We start from the raw sequence: 19,916 nt of genomic DNA on the forward strand, positions 1-19,916 counted from the left end.
GGGTTATTATGTTTTACTTAAAGTACTTGCCATAAGATAAATATCTATATTAATGAAACATTGCTACAAAACTCTTATTAATAACCTGTTCTAGGGTCATTTCGTGCTCAATGGAATTCAAGAAATTACATAATATATGCTATCAAAATTCTAATGACATTTTTAGAGAAATAGAAAAAACATATGAAACTACAAAAGACCCTTGAACAAAGAATAAAGCTGAATCATCATACTATTTGACTTCAAAATATATTATAAAGCTACAGTAATCAAAACAGCATGGTACTGGCATAAAACCAGGCACATAGATCAATAGAACAGAATAGACAGCCTCAGAATAAATACACACATTTACAGTCAATTGAATTTCAACAAAGGTTCCAAGAACATACAATAGAAAATGGACAGTTTCTTCAATAAATGATGTTGGGAAAACTGGACATCCACATTTATAAGAATGAAATTAGACCTGTATTTCACTCCATATACAAAAATCAACTGTAATAGATTAAAGACTTGAAAGTAAGACCTGAAACTGTAAACTACCAGAAGAAAACATATGGGAAAAGACCCCACAACAGTGATCTGGGCAACAATTTTTTGAGAATATGAATCCAAAAGCACAGGTAACCAAAGCAAAAATAGAAAAATGGGATTACATTAAACTAAAAAGCTTATGTATAGCCAAAGAAACAATCAACAGAATGAAGAGACAACCTAATGGGGGAAAATTTTTGCAGGCCATGCATCTGACAAGAGGTTAATATCCAAAATATGCAAGAAACTTAAACAACTGAATAGTAAAAAACAAAAACAAAAAAACTGATTTTTAAAAATGGGCATCTGAATAGACATTTCTCAAAAGAAGGCATACAAACAGCCAACAGGTATAAAAAAATGCTCAACATTACTAATCATCAAGAAAATATAAATTAAAAACACAAGGATCTATCACCTTGCTCCTGTAGAATGGCTATACCATAAAGATGAAAGATAATTGTGGAAGAGGATGTAGAGAAAAGGGAACACTTGCACACTATCGGTGGGAATGTAAATTAGTATAGCCATATGGTAAACAGTATGAAGGTTCCTCAAAAAATTAAAAATAGAACTACTATATGATCTAGCAATCCCACTACTGGGTACATATCTAAAGGAAATGAAATCAGTATGTTGAAGACGTATCTGCACTCCCATGTTTATAAAATGTATATATACATAATGGAATACTATTTAACCTTTAAAAAGAAGGAAATGCTCTCATTTGTGACAACATGAATGAAACCGGAAAACATTTTGTTAAGTGAAACAAGCCAGGAAGAATGACAAACCACATATAAGTGTATTTTCACTTATATGTTGAATCTAAAAAAGTGAGCTCAGAAATAGAGTAGAATGGTAGTTACTGGTGATTGAAGGGTAAAGAAGGGGTGGAGGAGGACCTGGAGAGGTATTAGTCAAAGGATACAAAACTTCAGTTAGACAGGAGGAGTAAGTTCAAGAGGTCTATTGTATAACATGTGACTATTCCTAGTAACGACATATTGTTTTCCTGAAAATTACCAAGAGAATAGATTTTTAGTCTTCTTGCACAGAAAACTGATAAGCAAGTGAAGTGATGCATATTTTAATTCGTTTGATTTAGCCATTCCATAATGTATACATATTTCAAAACCACATGTTGTACATAACAAATATACAAAATATTTATTTGTCAAGTAAAAATAAATCAAGATATGTCAACCTGAAAAATATATGTGGGCAAAATGTGTACTTTTTTTGTAGAAGGTTTATTAATTTAAAACCAAACCAAAGCTTACCAAAATTTCAACAGGCTTCACCACTTTTCTAGTAATGACACCAGGAGCTTTTAAACGAATCGTTTCCAAAACACACCATTTAATTAGAAGGAGTTTCTCCAGGTCATCCTCAGACACTTTAATCTTATCTTTGCCTGTAAAAAAATTTTTAATGAGAAATAAATAGACTACAGAGGTCAGAAAGTGATTTCATGTAAGCTCATCAGCAGAGGTTAGATGTTGCCTCTGACAGCAAGTAAAGTGTTCCTATTACTATTACCTATTACAGGTTTAGTCATTAATTGCCTCTTTTTCTTTATCACTTTCCTCTTGACAAGGTAAAATGTATGACATAAAAAACTAAGCCAATGTTGATTACTGTAATGTGATGGATTGGTATCCAACTTAGGTTCCCACAGTCTTATAGCTATCAAATAGCTAAGACAGTCCTTGTCAGAAAGGTTTTACTCATCTTTTTCTTGTCTAAATTCTCATTCCACTTATGTAAAAAGCAATAAAAGACTACATCAAAAGCACAAAGAAAAAGATACGAGAAGCCATCTGGCCTTTTTCTTCTGCCTTTACCCTTTTGAATTGCTTTTTTTTTCCCCTAAATCATTCATTTCAAAAAAACAACTGGAAAAGGGGCAATGGGGCAACAAGTATCTGAGCTGGAAGAGTGAAGACGCCCTCTAAACACAGGTGCATCAAACTTTCTTAACGTGATGTGCATACTTTATTTGATCTTTAGACTGAAAGCACCTGAAAAAGGAGGGGGCGGGGTGGACGAGGGGTATCAACCATCAACCTTTGTACCATCTAAAGTAATGGCAGGAACTTTTAGTCAAATTAGACAGTTTAGTTAACAATATTTCAAGTAAAATGTTTACATTTTGAAAATTACTTGAAACAACGGAGCTTTCAATTTGTTTTTGACAGTATTTGCTTAAGAAAAGTCAACAACAATATTGTCAGTTTAATTAAGTCAACGCATTTCTCTTCTTCACATTTGCTTTCAGACCATCTTGGGAATGAGTGGGTAAGAGTACAACTAGGATCTCCAGCCATGTCTCTCTTTGACTCTGGATGAGGCGTGTTCAAAAGCAAGCCCATTTTGCAGGAAAAGGTTTATTGGGTGCTGCCTGGGAAACCTTTTCTGTCAGTATAGATAGAATTCCTAAGGAGTCAGAAGCAAACACCTTTGGTTAGTGGAGTCTAGGAACCTATGAACTCCATTCAACCTGACAGATTCTTAAGTACCACGTAGGGACCAGGAGCTGAGACAGCTGTACCAGTATTACAATAACTAAGGCGCAGCTCTTGCTTGCAATACACTTAGTCTACTAGGAGGTAAGAGACAAGCACACAGTTGACTGGTACATCACGCAGGCAAAGAAACTATTTTCTAAGATGTAAAATATTCTAAGGTAGTTAAAAGCAGATAGGGTTCACATCTAAGGTAGTTTAAAGCAGATAGGGTTCACATCCAACTAGATGAAAAAGAAAATATTTTATGAATATCTTTCTCTAAAACTACAAATATGATTAGTTTCTTGCATAGAGTCGAGCCCAGTAAATATATATTAAATTAGCAAATGGTCCAACTTCAACATAGGGAGGTGAATGGGTGGATATTTTAGGCAAAGAGGAAGAACAAAAGTAAGACTGCAGACAACATGAGTATATTTAGAAAATGGCAATGGGTCCAGTTTGCCCAGAAGGTGAGACATATGTGATGGAACAGTGAGAGATCCACTAAGGCCATACTACAGACGATCCTAAATGCCATTCTGGAAAATCCGGAGGCTAGAGAAATTGGAAACTTCCTGTCCTAGGCTGAGGGAGGGTTAACACCTCAACAATGAAACAGTGATATACAGCACTATTCTGTATTAAATTAAGACCTTCTGCTTATTTGCTCAGATCTGAGCAATCTAATATTAAAAGGAGATAAGCACCTTTATGGGATTTTTGTTGTAATCTCTGCAGGCATTGCCCAACAAAACTGTTGGTTTTCCTTTTCCATAACAAAGATTGGAAAACAATAAGTATGCCTCTGCATCTTCACAACCTAAATGCCACAGTTTTTCCAAATTGCGTTCTATGAAATATTTGCAAGATGTCAAACGTATGAAGGAGGAAAAAGGTTCATGGGCAACCAAATATGAAAAATGCTACATATTATTGGTGATTCACTGGACACATTAGTGTATTACAGGCTTTAAGAAATCCTGCAATAAAACAGTTATTTACACTGATATTCCCAAACTTTTTGTAACATGGAATCTGTCTTCTACCAATATCCATACAAGCAAATCATTAGCTACATAAAAGATAACTAGCTATATAAATTAGGATACAGATTATTTCCAAGGCAATCCTCCAAAAAAGCAAACCAACCCTGTTTTTAATGTCTGAAGATTACTAGCACATGGCATAAACTTTCATGCACATGGCATAATCTATGAGTAGTTATTAAGAACTAAAAACATGATCACCAACTGAAAACTGTCTTGATACACTATGGAAAGACAGGGGTACCATACATTTTACTTAGTTTACATTTTCCCCAAACTATCCCAACATTTTCTAAACTAATTCGGAAAAATAATTTAGAAAAGCCATGGTCAGAATTCTTTATTTGAAAAGTGGCTGAGATTTTGCATATGTAACAGATATCATTGCTAAATCAAACAGACAAATGTTTGTTTGGCATTCACTGGAGAATAAAGTGCTAAGGAAATATAAGAAATTTAAGTTTTGGAGATCTTTACCATCAAAAAGACTATAAGATGAAAAATTAAAGAAAGAATAAGTGCTTTGTCTAGACAATGTTAAAATGAGAAATCCTGAGGTTCTAATTTTTGAATTAGTTTATGAATGACACACAAACTTAGAGTGGTGCCCAGTACGTACTAAGTGTTCAGTACAAGGTGGTGCTGATTTACTTTTTATTTATTATTACCGTTACTATTAATGTGAATTTAATAATGACTCTTTAGAAACCACACCTTCCTATCTACTTTTACTCCGTAGCTAATAAAGTTATTCTTTCTCCTGAAACCTTTATTGGGAGAAAATTTAGAGATTGGCGTGTGGGGTTGCATATGCAACACGAATTGGGGGCCAGGTCTGAGGAATTCCTTCCATTATTTGTTCAGTAGATATCTGCAGAGACTGAGACCCTATAGGTAGTTTGCAAGTGCTGAGTATGAAGATGTAGGTCATGTCTCTGGCTCTGAAGAGTCTGATAGAGAAGACAGAGAACTAAAAGTGGTTAATGCAATAAGCGCTATCACATTAAAGTGTGCAACTCGCTATAGGAGCACAGCGGTGACAGTGACCAGATGGGGGAGGGAAGTGTCAGAGAGGCTTTAAGAAAAAAATCTGAAGAAAAAATCAGATACACAAAAATAAAGAGCATGTTCAGATAACAGGAAATCAGTGTGAAATAGAGTCTGGTGTAGCAAGTACTAGGTCAATCAACTGTAGATGCAGATCAGAACAAGCTGTCGCACTGGTTCTTGGCGGTTTGGTAATGGATCCACCCTCTCTTCCAAGGGTGTTCCACTGAGGTTCCAGACTGCTCATACAAGTCTGCTCATACATGGAAGTGAGGTTCCATGTCTGCTCAGGTGAATCCAGAGATGACAGGAGGTATCTTTCCCTCTATCCAACTTCTGAATGTACCCCAAGACTGCCAGGTGTCAGTTCTGGGCCCTCTTCTCTACATTATCCTCCTGGGGGACTCAAACAAACACTTTTCTATAAAATACCATCAGTGGACTAGTGACACCTACAATAACATTTTTTGCCTTCATCCCTTTTGTGAGCTCCAGATTATTGTTATCCAACTGGCTTCTCATTGGCTTTGTTTGCATGTCTAAAAGGCATCTCAAAGCAACACTGGCCTACACAGAACTCTTCACTTGTCCCGCTGAAATAAAGCCTTTCTTCCCTTGGTCTTGCCATTGCAGAAAATGGTAACAATGTTTGCCCAGCTGCTCAAGTTCAAACCTAGAAATCATCCATGATAATTCTGTTTGATATTGTGATATAATAAATATATATTTGGTCTGTGGTTCCTAACACAGATCTCCTAAAACCTTTGCAATTTCTTGAATGATAGGGGAGAGAGGAGCATCTTTTGGTATTCATACATAATAAGCCCCTTTCTTTTCTTTTCTTTTCTTTTTTCTTTTCTTTTTTTTTTTTTGACATGGAGACTCGCTCTGTTATCCAAGTTGGAGTGCAGTGGAGCGATTTTGGCTCACTACAAACTATGACTCCCAGGTTCAAGCGATTCAGCCTCCTGAGTTGCTGGGATTACCAGCAAGTGCCACTACACCCAGCTATTTTTTTGTATTGTTAGTAGAGACGGGGTGTTGCCATGTTGGCCAGGCTGGTCTTGAAATCCTGACCTCTAGTGATCTGCCCACCTCAGCCTTCAAAAGTGCTGGTATTACAGGTGTGAGCCACCCTGCCCAGCAAATAAGCCCCTTTCGATTACACCTGACTATGCTAATGAAGTGACTCTTGGAAATTAGGGGCTAGTTGTCAAAGGAACCAACCATGAGATGAGAGGATTGGAACTGTCAGCCCCATTCCCCAGCCTCTGGGGAAGGGAGGTGGGCTGGGGATTCAGCTAGTCACCAATGGAGAATGAATTAATTAATCATGCCTTTGTACTGTAACTTCCATAAAATCCCTCAATAAAGGGGTTCAAAGAGCTTCTGGGTTGGTGAACACATGCATGTGCCAGAGGGTAACACACCCAACTTCAGAGAAAGAAGCTCCTATGCTTGGGACTCTTCCAAACCTTGCCCTATGTGCTTCTTCATCTGGCTATTCATGTGTATAGTTTCTAATATCCTTTGTAATGAACCAGAAATAGTAAGCATAGTGTTTCCCTGAGTTCTGTGAGCCCTTACAACAAATTATCAAATCTAAAGAGGTGGTTGTGGAAAACTCCCGATTTGTAGACAAGTTGGACAGAAGTGCGCATAACCTGGGGCTGTACTAATTTCAATGGGCATCTGAAGTTGGGGAGAGTCTTGCAGGACTGAGCCCCTAACCTGTGGATCTGTGGTAATGTCATGCAGTTAGTGTCAGAATTGAATTAAGTTCTAGGACACCCAGTTGATATCTGAAGAGAAATGGAGAATTGTTTGGTGTGGAAAACCCACACATTTGTGTCAGAAGTGTTGTGTGTAGAGAAACAGTTTTCCTTTGTCCTTCCTTTCCCTTTAACTTCCTTAAACAATCAGCAAAATTTGTTATTATTTGCAAACTAAATCCTACTTCCATCCACATCATTCCATCTCCATTGCTACCACTCTTGTCCAAGCCGTGAATATTTCTCACCTGGTCCAGGGTGACAGCCTTCATTATGCTTCCTGCTCCCACCTGGCTCCTCTACAACCCCTTTGTAAATAAGACCAAGTCAGTACCGTCTCAGGACCCACGAATGGCTTCAATACTATTTAGAATTAAATCCAACATTCTCACTTTGGCAAATAAAGCCGTATCTATCCCTCTAGTCCCATCTCACACTGAATCCTAGAGGCTATGTGACCTTTGTAAATTATCCAACCTCTCTATGCCTCAGTTTGCTTACATATAAAATGGAAATATAGAAAGTATGTGCCCACAAGGTTGCTGTCAGGATTAAAAGTGTTAATACGTGTAAAGCGCTTACCACTATAATTGGCATGTGGCAAAATCTCGTTACTTATTATTATTATTATTATTATTATTTAGAGACAGGGTTTCACCATGTTGGCCAGGCTAGTCTCCAACTCCTGACCTCAGGTGATCCGCCCATCTCAGCCTCCCAAAGTTGTTGGGATTACAGGCGTGAGCCACCATGCCCGTCCTCAGGTTACTTATTATTATTATTTCCTCTGGCTTTTCCAACTGTTTGAAAGGCTGGATCCCTTTCACCTTTTAGCTCTCAGCTAAAAATTCTCCTCTGCAGAAACACTTTCCTGACCACCCCAACTAACATCTCCCTAATCACTATTATTTCATTTTATTTCCCTTATAGTTCCTATTAATATATAAAATAACCCGGGATCCCCCAAATAGGATGTGATTACATGTGTTTCAGAATCTTGTTAGATCTGTTCTTCGATGTACATCCAGTATCTAACACAGTGTCCAGCATACAGTAGGTACTCTATATATTTTTATTGAATAAATGGATGGTGGGATGGATGGATGGATGGATGGATAGATGGATGGATGGATGGATGGAATGAATGCATGTCTAAAATGGTGGAAGGTGAGGTTAATTAGGAAGCTTTTAATTTGTGTAACAGCAATGGGAGGTATGTAGAGAAGTCAAATTTGAAAGACGTTTCTGAGGGAGAATGTAAAAATCTTTAAGTAAAAAAGAGTTAGTAAAAACCTGATATATACTAGACAAGTGGTTCTCAAATCTTAAGCATGCATCAGCATCATGTGGAAGGCTTGTGAAAACACAGATTGCAGGGATCCAAAAGTTTCTGACTCAATAGGTTGGATGTGGGGCCCAAGAGTTTGCATTTCTGGAAAATTTCCAGGTGATACTGATGCTCTTGGTCCAGGTACCACACTCTAAGAACCACAGTGCTGGACTGGGCGTGGTAGCTCATGCCTGTATTCCCAGCACTTTGGGAGGCCGAGGTGGGTGGGTCACCTGAAGTCAGGAGTTCAAGACCAGCCTGACCAACACAGAGAAACCCCGTCTCTACTAAAAATACAAAATCAGCCGGGCGTGGTGGCGCATGTCTCAAAAAAAAAAAAAAAAAAGAACCACAGTGCTGAATTAAAAGAGGTAGAAGACATCCTTGGATTTTATTATTAGATAGTCTAGGCTTAAAGCAGTTATTATTGCCAATTTTTAAATTATCTTTTCTATTTTATAAAATGTAGGTAAATACAATTAGTGGGTAAAAATTATGATTTAAATCAGAAATCCTGACTGGATATATTGACACTGAAAGCCACTAAATATAAAATGGGGGGGAAAAAAGCTTTATTTCTTCTTCTGAACAATAAAACTAAATAATGTGATGATCAATTATGATTGAATTTTTAACTGGCCAGGATTTCAGAAATGGTTCAAAATTATATCATTTTTACAGCTACAAAAGTCTGGAGCTTACATGCAGCCACATATATTGGACCCTATTCTCCTTCTCCCCTGTATGCAGCCATAGCGTAGGGTATGGGTTGGCAAATTATGGCCAATAGACCAAATCCAGCTCACTGCTTGACTTTGTAAATGAAGTTTTATTGGGAATGTGAAAGAAAAATAAAATCTCAGGACCTCAAATTCACTATGCCAAAGGGAAATATTAAGCTGGAACTGCCTTTCCTTTTGTTCCTAAGCAAATAGCTACAGATAAGGCCAGATAGAAGGCCAGAGGTCCCCACAGGTAGCTACTCTATGTTTACTTATATAAATTGACCATTTTCTGTGGGCTAGATGAATATACAGTTGACTATTCCTCTATCACCTCTTTCACATGTAAAATGTGGATTCAGTGAACACTGATCAAAGACCCAAAAGAATGCAAGCACTTGCCCCTTTTATCTACCCTCCTTTTTTCTCCCCTTCCTCTTTCCCCCACTGCCTGTTCTTCCTCCTTTAAACATGGAAGACCCCAAACTCTCTTTGGAAAAAGCAGGACTCACAAATGTCCCTGTGGTTTTGTGTTCCTTTTTCCCAGGCACATCCTTAACCTTGGCAAAATAAACCTCTAAATTGATTGAGACCTGTCTCAGATACTTTTTGGTTTACTCACTCGTTTACACGTCTATGGCTGTTTTCACACTACAATAGCAGAGTGGTGAAAGAGAACTTATGTTCCATAAAGCCTATATATTTACTCTCTGCCTTATATAGAAAAAGTTTGCCCCTGCCTAGGGGACATCAAGGGGACAAGCTACTGGTTTGCTCCTCACTGTACTTCCTATTGCTTAGAAGTCCAGATTTTATTCCAGCATTTGAATTTTACAATACTATAAATTCTATGTAGTCTTCACTGTACATATCATTTATATAACCAAGTCAAGTATACAATGCCTAGCATAGTATCTGGATAACCCTGTAAAATATGCTTATTTTACAATATGCTTTCCCTAAGAGGTAGTCTATATTTTACAAGGAAAATTTCTTTCCCTAAGAAGTAGTCTATATTTTATAAGGAAAATGTCTTTGTTTAGAATACATTATAATCATCTTTGAATTATATTCACATACCCAGAGGGCATATGAGAGCAAATAATCTTAAGGAAATCAATTCCCTGATACTCAACTTCCATAGTCACTCTTTTCTAAAACTGATCTGTTGAAGAAAAGACTGTGGCCCAGTTCTCTTTTCCCATCTCCCCAATACAATCACCTTTTCCTGACTTTACGATGGAATATCTTGCCTCTCAGCTATCCCGATTTTTACTCTAGTGCTTTTTCCTTGAGGTATAAACATCTCTTGGCTGCCAAACAAAAGGGCAATTAGATAACACATGGAACCTAAGGGAAAAGCCCTTGAGAGCAAAGTAAAACAGGCACAGGAAAGAAATACCAAAAGCAGACATGTCTTCTTTCACCTATTTGTCCACTAGTCCTTGCTTACAAACCATGTTTGTCCACCTGATGATCTTAGAATCAGTGAGATGAGTGTCACAGCAACACATATTAACATGTTTATTTGAATTGAAAGAACGAAATCAGACCTTTTCTGTTAGAAGATAAATTGGATTGGATGATTAGTTTGGTAATAAGAACTGGCTTTGAGAATTAGGTTATATGGTACCCATTTTTCATAACTGAGTGAACTATAATAAATCTGCAACTTTTGATATGTATTTTAAATAGACTAAGAACATGTAGAAAATATACCAGGAATGATATCCTTTGCAATTACTTAAACATAAGATAGCAACTATTAGACATCAATTTAAAAATCTATGAGGGGACACAAAATTCTTCTAGAATACAGGTATCCAATCTTTTGGCTTCTCTGGGCCACATTGCAGGAGAAAGAATTGCATTGGGCTACATATAAAATACTAACACTAACAATAGCTGATGAGCTTAAAAAGGTCCATGCATAAATCTCATAATGTTTTAAGAAACTTTACAAGTTTGTGTTGGGTCGCATTCAAAGCCATCCTGGGCCACATGTGGCCTGCGGACCTCAGGTTGGACAAGCTTGTTCTAGAACGTACTCTAGAAAAAGAAAGCAAGAAAACCACTGCCTAGCAGTATATATGAGAAGACGAAGTCCTATGTTAGAACCCCTGAATGTCCATGGTGAGACAAAGGGAGAGTGAGTGGCTTTGCACAGGAAGTGAAAGGCAACTGGGGCTGCCAGTGTGCAAGGTAAGGAAGACAAAGCTGGGGATTTCCAAGAAGAGAGAGGGCCCAGCTTCAATGATAGGTCACTGATAACCTAGTAGAGTGTCAAGGAAAATTCTTTGGCAGACAGGACTTTTAAGTTGTTTCTGACTGCAATGTAATTTTTACTTTCCTTGTCCCATATTTTTAATATTTTAATAAAATCAGCTAACATTAACTTAACACTTTGGGAAATAAAGAGCTGGAGGATGTCCAGTGAGGCAATGCAATGCAGAAAGCGTGGCAGACATGCAGAAGGGAAAGAGTTTAGAAATTGCAAAATCAGCAAATGCAGGAACTAGGAATCAAGAGAAGGCTAGAAAAAACAAGCCTCTACCTCTTGCCTCCTCTCCCATTTCTCCCTCCAAAGATAATTAGAAACCTGAGATGGGGTCCAAACAATTTACCTTTATTTTAAAAACCAAGGTGGTTCCAGCAAGCTAGGGCACTTCACAAATGGACATTATAAATAAATTAGCAGTAGCTTACAATTTAAATTCTAAATCTTACTTTTCAAAAAATTTGTTTTCTCTCAAAATCTATTTACAGCATCTACACTGGACAAATCAATCAAACAATTCCTCTACTTTTTTTCTATTTTATTTTACTGCAGCTATAGGATGCCGAAAAGAAGTATCTTTCTACTTGACCAAGGATAGGTGGCAACTAACAGTCAGTTTGTGTTTGAAATCAGATCTGTGAAAATCCAAGAGACTCCACAGTGACCTACATATTGCATAATTCTGGTCTTGGAAAAGTTTGGACTCTAGTAATGGTGAAGTTCTTGACCTCCTTCAGAAAAACATTTTTGGATAAAGTACTCTTAGTAAGTTAAAAAGGGTAAAACGTTTTATATTAATAATACAGAAACGGAAGCTTGTTTTGAATTGAAAACATTTAAAATTATGACCTATAAATGTATTAGAGATGTAGCCTACATTTGGAAAATAAATATTTTGATAAAATATTTTTAGTTTCTCAAATGTCAGTGTCATGTGAGAAAAATAATGCAGCATTCTTGGACCATACAAAGAAAAAGAAAAGGAAATACACTAAGTTTTCGAATAATTCTTTAGTGTAAAAGACCTTTTTTACTATGACTCTTAGAAATAGCTCCGTACCCATACTGTGCATACTTCAATGCACATCTGTGATTTGTTCTTCCAGCATTGTGACTCTAAAATTAGAAGGCTTCACTTGGAAGAATGCCAAGGTAATCATGAAAAGGGCTACAGTCTAATGGAGACAGGGACCAGTACAGACGACAGACCAATAAAGAAACTGAGTGATTTGGGCTAAAATTCAGAAACCATCTGTTTAACTCTTGGCATAAACATGATAAAAGCAAACCTTAGGATGTTGAAAATCAAGTAAAAGAAATGATGATTCTTGCATTCAGAAATAGCAAAAAAAGTTTATAAAACATTATACATAGTTTTAGGATTGCATACTCATAATGATAAGTGTATTATAACACATTACATATGTTATATTTGTTAATAATTATAACAAATTGAAATTCTATTACTTTAGCCATTGATTCACTCAATGTAAATTTGCTCCATATCTGTTATGTGCTAGCCTAAGCATAGGTGCTATAAGAGATAGGGAGGAAATAAAACTAATTTATTGCCCATCTAATGTCACAAATATTTTGGATCACTTCATTTATTCTTCATAGATATCTGCCAGCTAACTGAGCCTCAGAGAGGTTAAAATGTTCAAGGAGACAAGCTTGAAAGTATCAGAGCGGCCTTCAAACCTATGTCTGTCTATACTGAAAGCCTTCAACCTTGCTACTACGCCACATTGCTTCCTCAAAGAGGAGAAGGGAATGAGAAACACACAACCACTGCCTTAAAGGATCCTGGAAACAAGAACACACACAAAAAATACCTGGATATAAATATCTCTAAGTTTCATATAAGAGAATTCAAGTGTCTCTTCTCACTTAGGGCTGAAATTTCAACTAAGCCTGGAAGGATGGGTTGGAGTCAGAAAGAATGCTAACTTAAACTCCAAAATTAATCACAAAAATTTCTTGGGCTTAAAAAAAAAAGAAAAGAACATGAGTCAAATAGAATCACTAAAGGATGTCCTTCTTTGAGAGATGGCTTCTCTAGCTCCTTAATATTTCAAGCCCCTTCCCCCTACACACATACACACACACACACACACACACACACACACACACACACACACACGCATACATGCAGACATAGTAAGTAAATAAATAAATATATATATAATTGTTTCTACAGCTTTGAAGTAATATTCATTAAAAATTTAACTAATAACTTTGGGGAAATAATCCATGTTTTGCCAGAAAAGAAGGGGAATGGTAGGCATTTACTAACTCATTCAGACCTTTGGAAACATAATTTCAAGGAGACTGAACCGGAAGGTGGGGTTGCAAAGTGGAGTTGAATACTGAGGAAACCCCTATGCTTCTCCAAGAATGAAAATCAGAATGAAAAGATGAAAAAAATCCAAATAATAAAATCCTTCCAAGATTTAAAGAGTGCAACCCCAACACAGTTCACCACCTCTTTCATTACTTTTGAAAGCATGAATTCTCAGTTCTGTTTGCTCCTCTGTGTCATGACTAAGTTTTCCTTCTCAGAGGCTGCCTTTCCATATTCCTAGAACAGCTTGTTTAAAATATATAAAGTTGAAGTGTGTGCAAAAGATCATAGTGCACATGAAGGAGAATGAACTTGGAATAAATATACATGAGATAATAGATGAAAAACAAACAAACTGATTCAATAACCTTCAGCAATGACTTCTATTAACATTTGGTCAATAAATCTACTCTTCAAATTTTACAATAGTAATTTCTTCAAAAAGTAAAAATCAAATAATAAAAAATTAGTGTTTATACTGTCACTTCAGAAAATTATGCAATAGTTTTGGAAAATATATAGCATTTGTATGACTTCTATGCAAAAATAACGAAGCAATGACAACAATTCCTGTGAGAAAATAAGGGTAGAAAACTGTAACTGTTCAGATTTCTGGCTTATTTTCTCAACCAGAGACCTCCAGATAAGATCCTACAAATTCAGTTTTTAGAGAACAGAGACAAAGCTAAAGAGAAAGAATAAATAAAACTTTACAATAGTCAGTATTCTAGAGTGGGAAAAAAGAGACCCTTACATCCTTCCCTTCATTTCAGGAATTTTTAAAACTTCAATAAAAGTAATGTTCAGCAATTCCATTTTTTAAAATTATATACCTACTTTTTAATAAAATATATATTCTCTCTTATGGAGGTGATAATATCTGAAGTAGATAATACCATTCACAATAGGTTTTATTTAATTAATTTATTTATTTATTTTGAGACGGAGTCTCACTCTTGTTGCCCAGGCTAGAGTGCAGTGGCACAATCTCGGCTCATTGCAACCTCCGCCTCCTGGGTTCAAGTGATTCTACTGCCTCAGCCTCCCGAGTAGCTGGGACTATAGGCACTTGCCACGAACCCGGCTAATTTTTGTATTTTTAGTAGAGATGGGGTTTCACTATATTGGCCAGGCTGGTCTCGAACTCCTGACCTCAGGTGATCCACCCACCTCGGCCTCCCAAAGTGCTGGGATTATAGGCGTGAGCCATCGTGCCTGGCCTACAACAGGCTTTATAACTGTTATTTATAGATAGCGAGAATAGGCTGGTTACAGATTTGTGGGAATTTTTTTGTGAGACGAGTATTTGTTGACTTGTCTCTAAATGGAGAAAACAATAAACACTTTTGTACAATTATTCTTTCAATTTTGAAAGGAAATAGTGTGAAACTGATCTTTGATTACCAAATACAAAAATCAATTTTAGGGCCAGGCACCGTGGGCTCACGCCTGTAATCCCAGCACTTCGGGAGGCCGAGGTGGGCGGATTACGAGGTCAGAAGATCGAGACCATCCTGGCTAACACCATGAAACCCCATCTGTGCTAAATATACAAAAAAAATTAGCCGGGCGTGGTGGCGGGTGCCTGTAGTTCCAGCTACTCGGGAGGCTGAGGCAAGAGAATGGCGTGAACCCGGGAGGCAGAGCTTGCAGTGAGCTGAGACCGCACGACTGCACTCCAGCCTGGGCGACAGCGAGACTCCGTCTCAAAAAAAAAAAAAAAAAAGAAATTTATTGGGTACCTAAAATCAGTAGACAGTAAATGTGATTTTCCTAACATCAAAAAAATTGATTTATCTTTTTTGAAAAGAGTAGAATGGGTCCCTGGAGATTAGTTATGTCTTGTTGCCTCAGTCAGAGAGCTCACAGAAACCTCTTGAAAATGAAGGAAGGAAAAACAGAAGGAGGTCCACACAGGGAAGCTCCAGAGCTGAGGACACATACGTAAAATATAAGCTATTCCAGCCTTCTTTAACACACAAGGCTTGTGCTATCATTCCAAGCAACTTGTAAGCTTACTGTGCTGAGAGACCCTTCAAAAATTCAATATAAAAATCAATACTCTATATTACCTCCCAAATATTGCTTTAACAAAGAAAAATGATTTACTATTTGGGTTTGTTGTTTCTTAAAAAACTTTTATCTCTTTTTTAATTGCACATGTTTATTATTATACATGTTGTGTGAGATAAAATATCTATGGGAAAGATAATAAGTCAAATTATAGAAAATTCAAGGAAGAGGGAATGACAGCAGATGAAAGATCATGATGGTAGCTGTGAAGTTAAATGTCTTTTCACTCACTGCTATCCCCGCAAATTCTTTATAGGTTCTCTCCATTGAGTGCAGGTTTCTAGAATATTAATTCTTTCCAAATGTAGATCATTTGGGAAATTTTGTCTTGACAATGTGAAACAATTTTTTAAAAAAACTATTTACCCACAGTTTTAGTTTTGAAAGAAAAGATTATAAAGTTGATTTTTATTGGTAAAAGATACACAAGGGTTATGTGGATCAATTGTTTTTCCTGTGCCAATTGTGTACTCTTTTGTTATAGCAGTTTTATAATAAGCTTTAATAACTTATTAAAATCTGGCCTTAATTAGGGTGAATCTGGCCTAATTTACATTTCATGTATACAAAGAGATGGGGTCTCACTTTGTTGCCCAGGCTGGAGTGCAGTGGCACTATCATAAATCACTGCAGCCTCGAACTCCTGGGTTCAAGTGATCCTCCCACCTCAGCATCCCAAGTAGCTGGGACTACAGATGCATGCCACCACATCCGGCTAAATTTTATTTTTTACTTTTCATAGAGACAATCTCACTATGTTGCCCAGGCTGGTCTCAAACTCCCGGTCTCAAGCCATCCTCCCATCTCAGCCTCCCAAAGTGCCGGGATTACAGGTGTGAGCCATGGCGCCTGGTCACATTTCTAATAATTTTTATTTATAATCACAGTTATTTTTCTATATAGTTTTAAATCATTTAGCTAACTACACCCCCCCAAAAAATGGAATTCTCATTATATGTACAGTAATCTGAAAAGTGTTAGTATTTTCATATTAAATCTTCCCATCCAGGAAGGTGATATGCCTTTTTCTTTATTTAGATTGTTTTAAAACATACATATTTTAAAAATCTTATAGTTTCCTCCATATAGGTCCTGCCCCAGTCTGATTTCTTTATGCAAGAGAAATACCAGTTAAATGAATAGGAAGGAGAGATGTAACATGAGAAGGAAGGCTTAAAAAGCAGCTTAAAGTATCTGTGGTGAATACAGACTGGGGAAAGCAAATAATAAGCCTAGAGATTGTCCATGGACTCTGGGAATATGAGCACTGGGGCCTCAGGGATTGTAGCAGTAGCCTGGCAAACCACACATGTTTCTACTCTCCTCCTCCAGCCACCAGCTTCTTCCAAGCATCTCAGTCATTTCTGGCCTTCAGCTCTAGTTCTGACTTTTATAAGGATGGATATGGCCTTTTGGCATGTGAAGGATTTAGGATAAGATTTTATTATCAAAGACACATATTCCTATTGAAAAATTACAAGTAATAACCTTTTGGAAGTAGATCCTGCTCAGCTGTTTCAGTTTGACATTCATAACAATAGGCAATGCCTGGAAAAGGCAGTGATAACAATGGAGTGCGAAAGATATGAAGGACTGACTGCAACGTTTCTGAGAACAGGTTATTACATCCAATGGAAGATAAGGAGAATTGACAGGCTGACCCTCCCAACTCTTTCTTCCATCAGTACGTGCACATATTAAATATCCCAAATCCCATTCTATCATGTCAAAAGAAGTTCAATGCCACTATACCAAGTCAACCATATAAGATTCTATTCTGAAAAATAATATTTGGTGTTATTTTAAGAAGTGCTTCTCTCATATTTTAAAAAAGAGATTATCAATTTCTCTAATTACTGGAGGACAAAAATGGAGCATGCCTCATACTCATGATATTTTTTTCAAGGAATAAAGGATATAGTCCAATACATGATAAATAACAGGGAGAGAATATTGCCTAAAGAAGATAACAGTGGGTAGATAATAATATGTGAAATAAATTTTGATCTAGAAATACCCTTATCTATAAAGCCAGTGTACCGAGTCTGAGTCCAAATTTTTGGTTTATGTTCTCTGGAGAGATGTCAGCCTGACTTTAAGGGTTTTTACCTTAGTATTTCCTAAAGAATAAAAAAAAGATTATCCAAATGTTTGAAAAATTCACCAACAGAATGCTCTGAAGAAAGAATTGTGTCTAAATGAAAAAATGTAGAGAACAAATAAAGCAGATCAACAGTGCTGCCCCAGAATAAGATAGTGAAAGATTTAAAATGAGAGGCACCAGAGTAGAACCTATCTCCAAGCTTATAAATATGAACAGGGATATCAAATAATCTACAGCTATCAGAGGCATCTCTTTTAGCCACTGAAGCTAAGCAATGAAAAAGGAGAGAGTGACTTCACACAAAATCTCTTGAGCTAGGGTATCACAAGACCCACTTTGGGTATTAAAGGTAGAAAACAGTGGAAGAAATAAAGCTTCCTGAGAAATCTCTCCTGGGCCAGGTATTACACATGCAAGTCTCACCCTAGTCATTATGGCTAGGTTAGTAGATAGGAAAATCACAAGTTATGAGTTCCAAAATGATATCATCCTGATCTTCAAGGCCAAGGGAATAAGAAGATAGCCAAACTGTATATTTGGGGTAGAAAGAATAGTTTCAAATGAACTTTCTTGCATTTATAAATACTTTTTTAAGTAATCTATATGTGGTCTTCAAGGTTGATAAATGAGAAGTAGTTTGTAAGAAGCTCCTCCATAATCTACAATTTCCTGGGTCCATTCTTGGATTTTAAAAGCTAGGCTAGCAAAGGTAAATGAGGCTATGTGAGAAATTTCCTGCATGATAAGCTATAGCCTCCCAAATCTCTGTGTTAGGTTCATAGTGTCAGGCTACTGGTGGGAATGGAGATAATTTTTTAAAATAAAATAACTTCCTTCTGTTCATAATTCCACTGGAGCGTCCTTGGCTCTGCTCCTTGATCTCTTTCTTCATTATTTTGGGCAATGCATCGCACAAGGGGCCAAGAATCTGTCACAGACACAACTTTGGCCATCAGCCATTGGGCCCTGGCAGGCTGCAGTTGGGTAGTGAGCATGAGCTTAAGTTCACTGAAGGGACTCAGGTCTACAATACGCCATGATGGAGTCCTCCAAGAAGGTTGTTATTGGTTGGCAAGATGGTGCTGAGACACACCCAAGTGAAGGGAAGCTGCATACAAGTTATAATATGGGTAAACAATGACAATATATAAGATTTCAAGAATAAATACAGATGCTTAAATGCAATAAAGTAAAACCAATCAACTAATTAAAATAAAGCAGACAATACGGAGTTTACCTAGAATATCACTTTTCACTTTACTAGTGTTTATACTTGTTTGTATTTATGAGAAGAGTCAGACGCTTTCCTCACCAGTGTATAACGTGTAGCTACCTAAGTCAATGTCACCAGGTAACAGACGCTGGCCATCTCACAGTGTTGGTATATCCCTAGTCAGGATTGCTGCTAAATCAAAACACAGTGGTACCAAAAACCACTGTTGATTGGCTCTGAGCAAAGTTTCTCTTTCATCCACAATCACACAATTAGTGAGTGACAAGATTGAAATTCATGAATCCAACTGCTAACTCTCTAATCCAATGAAAATTCTGTATGTGCCTTTTATGATGCATAAATCATGACTTTTATGTAAGATAGGAATCATTTCTATGCAGGTGCATTTCTATTAATTAATCTGGTTCCTTGCAAATTAACAGAAAATGTTTATTAATTTATTGTTTAAATAAAGGCAAAGTAAAACTGATCAGCAAAAAAATAAAATAAAATGGGTGCATGTGTATGCTATCCTATGTTAAAAAGCATACGTGGAAAAGTCAAATGCAACAGTGAAAAAACTTCCAGCACATTTTTATTTGTTTGTTTTTTTTTTTTAGGAAAGAATGAGCCTCTGTTGATGGGCAGATTCTCACAGTGGGAGTCCTGAATTAGAAATGAAAATTACTTTATAACACAGCCTACACAGGAGCTAAACATTAATGCCTTTGATTGCTTCAGGTCAGTTACCCATAAGTGTGAGTACTTACGCTGTCAATTAATCTTTTACAATCTGGTATTACTTTAGTAGTTATTTTGAAAAAAACAAAACACAAAGAAGCAAAAAAAAAAAAAACCCCCCACCACGTCTAAATATGTACTCTAAATATTTAAATAAAATTATATTTTAATTAAAATAGAAAGGTAAACCATAATG

The 19,916-nt window shown here is 36.8% G+C and overlaps 1 protein-coding gene across 4 annotated transcripts in view; it reads right to left on the bottom strand.

Moving 5' to 3' along the window:
• The window catches only part of CYP39A1 (cytochrome P450 family 39 subfamily A member 1), a 104,492-nt gene that overhangs the window by 45,702 nt on the left and 38,874 nt on the right, over window positions 1-19,916 (bottom strand). For all 4 annotated transcript variants that reach the window (XM_031012613.3, XM_031012612.3, XM_063707645.1 and 1 more), the window contains one exon: window positions 1,821-1,954. In XM_031012613.3, the coding sequence (XP_030868473.1) occupies window positions 1,821-1,954 (134 nt within the window). The remainder of the gene's footprint in view (window positions 1-1,820; window positions 1,955-19,916) is intronic.

This window comes from Gorilla gorilla, chromosome 5 (genome assembly GCF_029281585.2).
Source record: "Gorilla gorilla gorilla isolate KB3781 chromosome 5, NHGRI_mGorGor1-v2.1_pri, whole genome shotgun sequence".
NCBI lineage: Eukaryota > Metazoa > Chordata > Mammalia > Primates > Hominidae > Gorilla > Gorilla gorilla.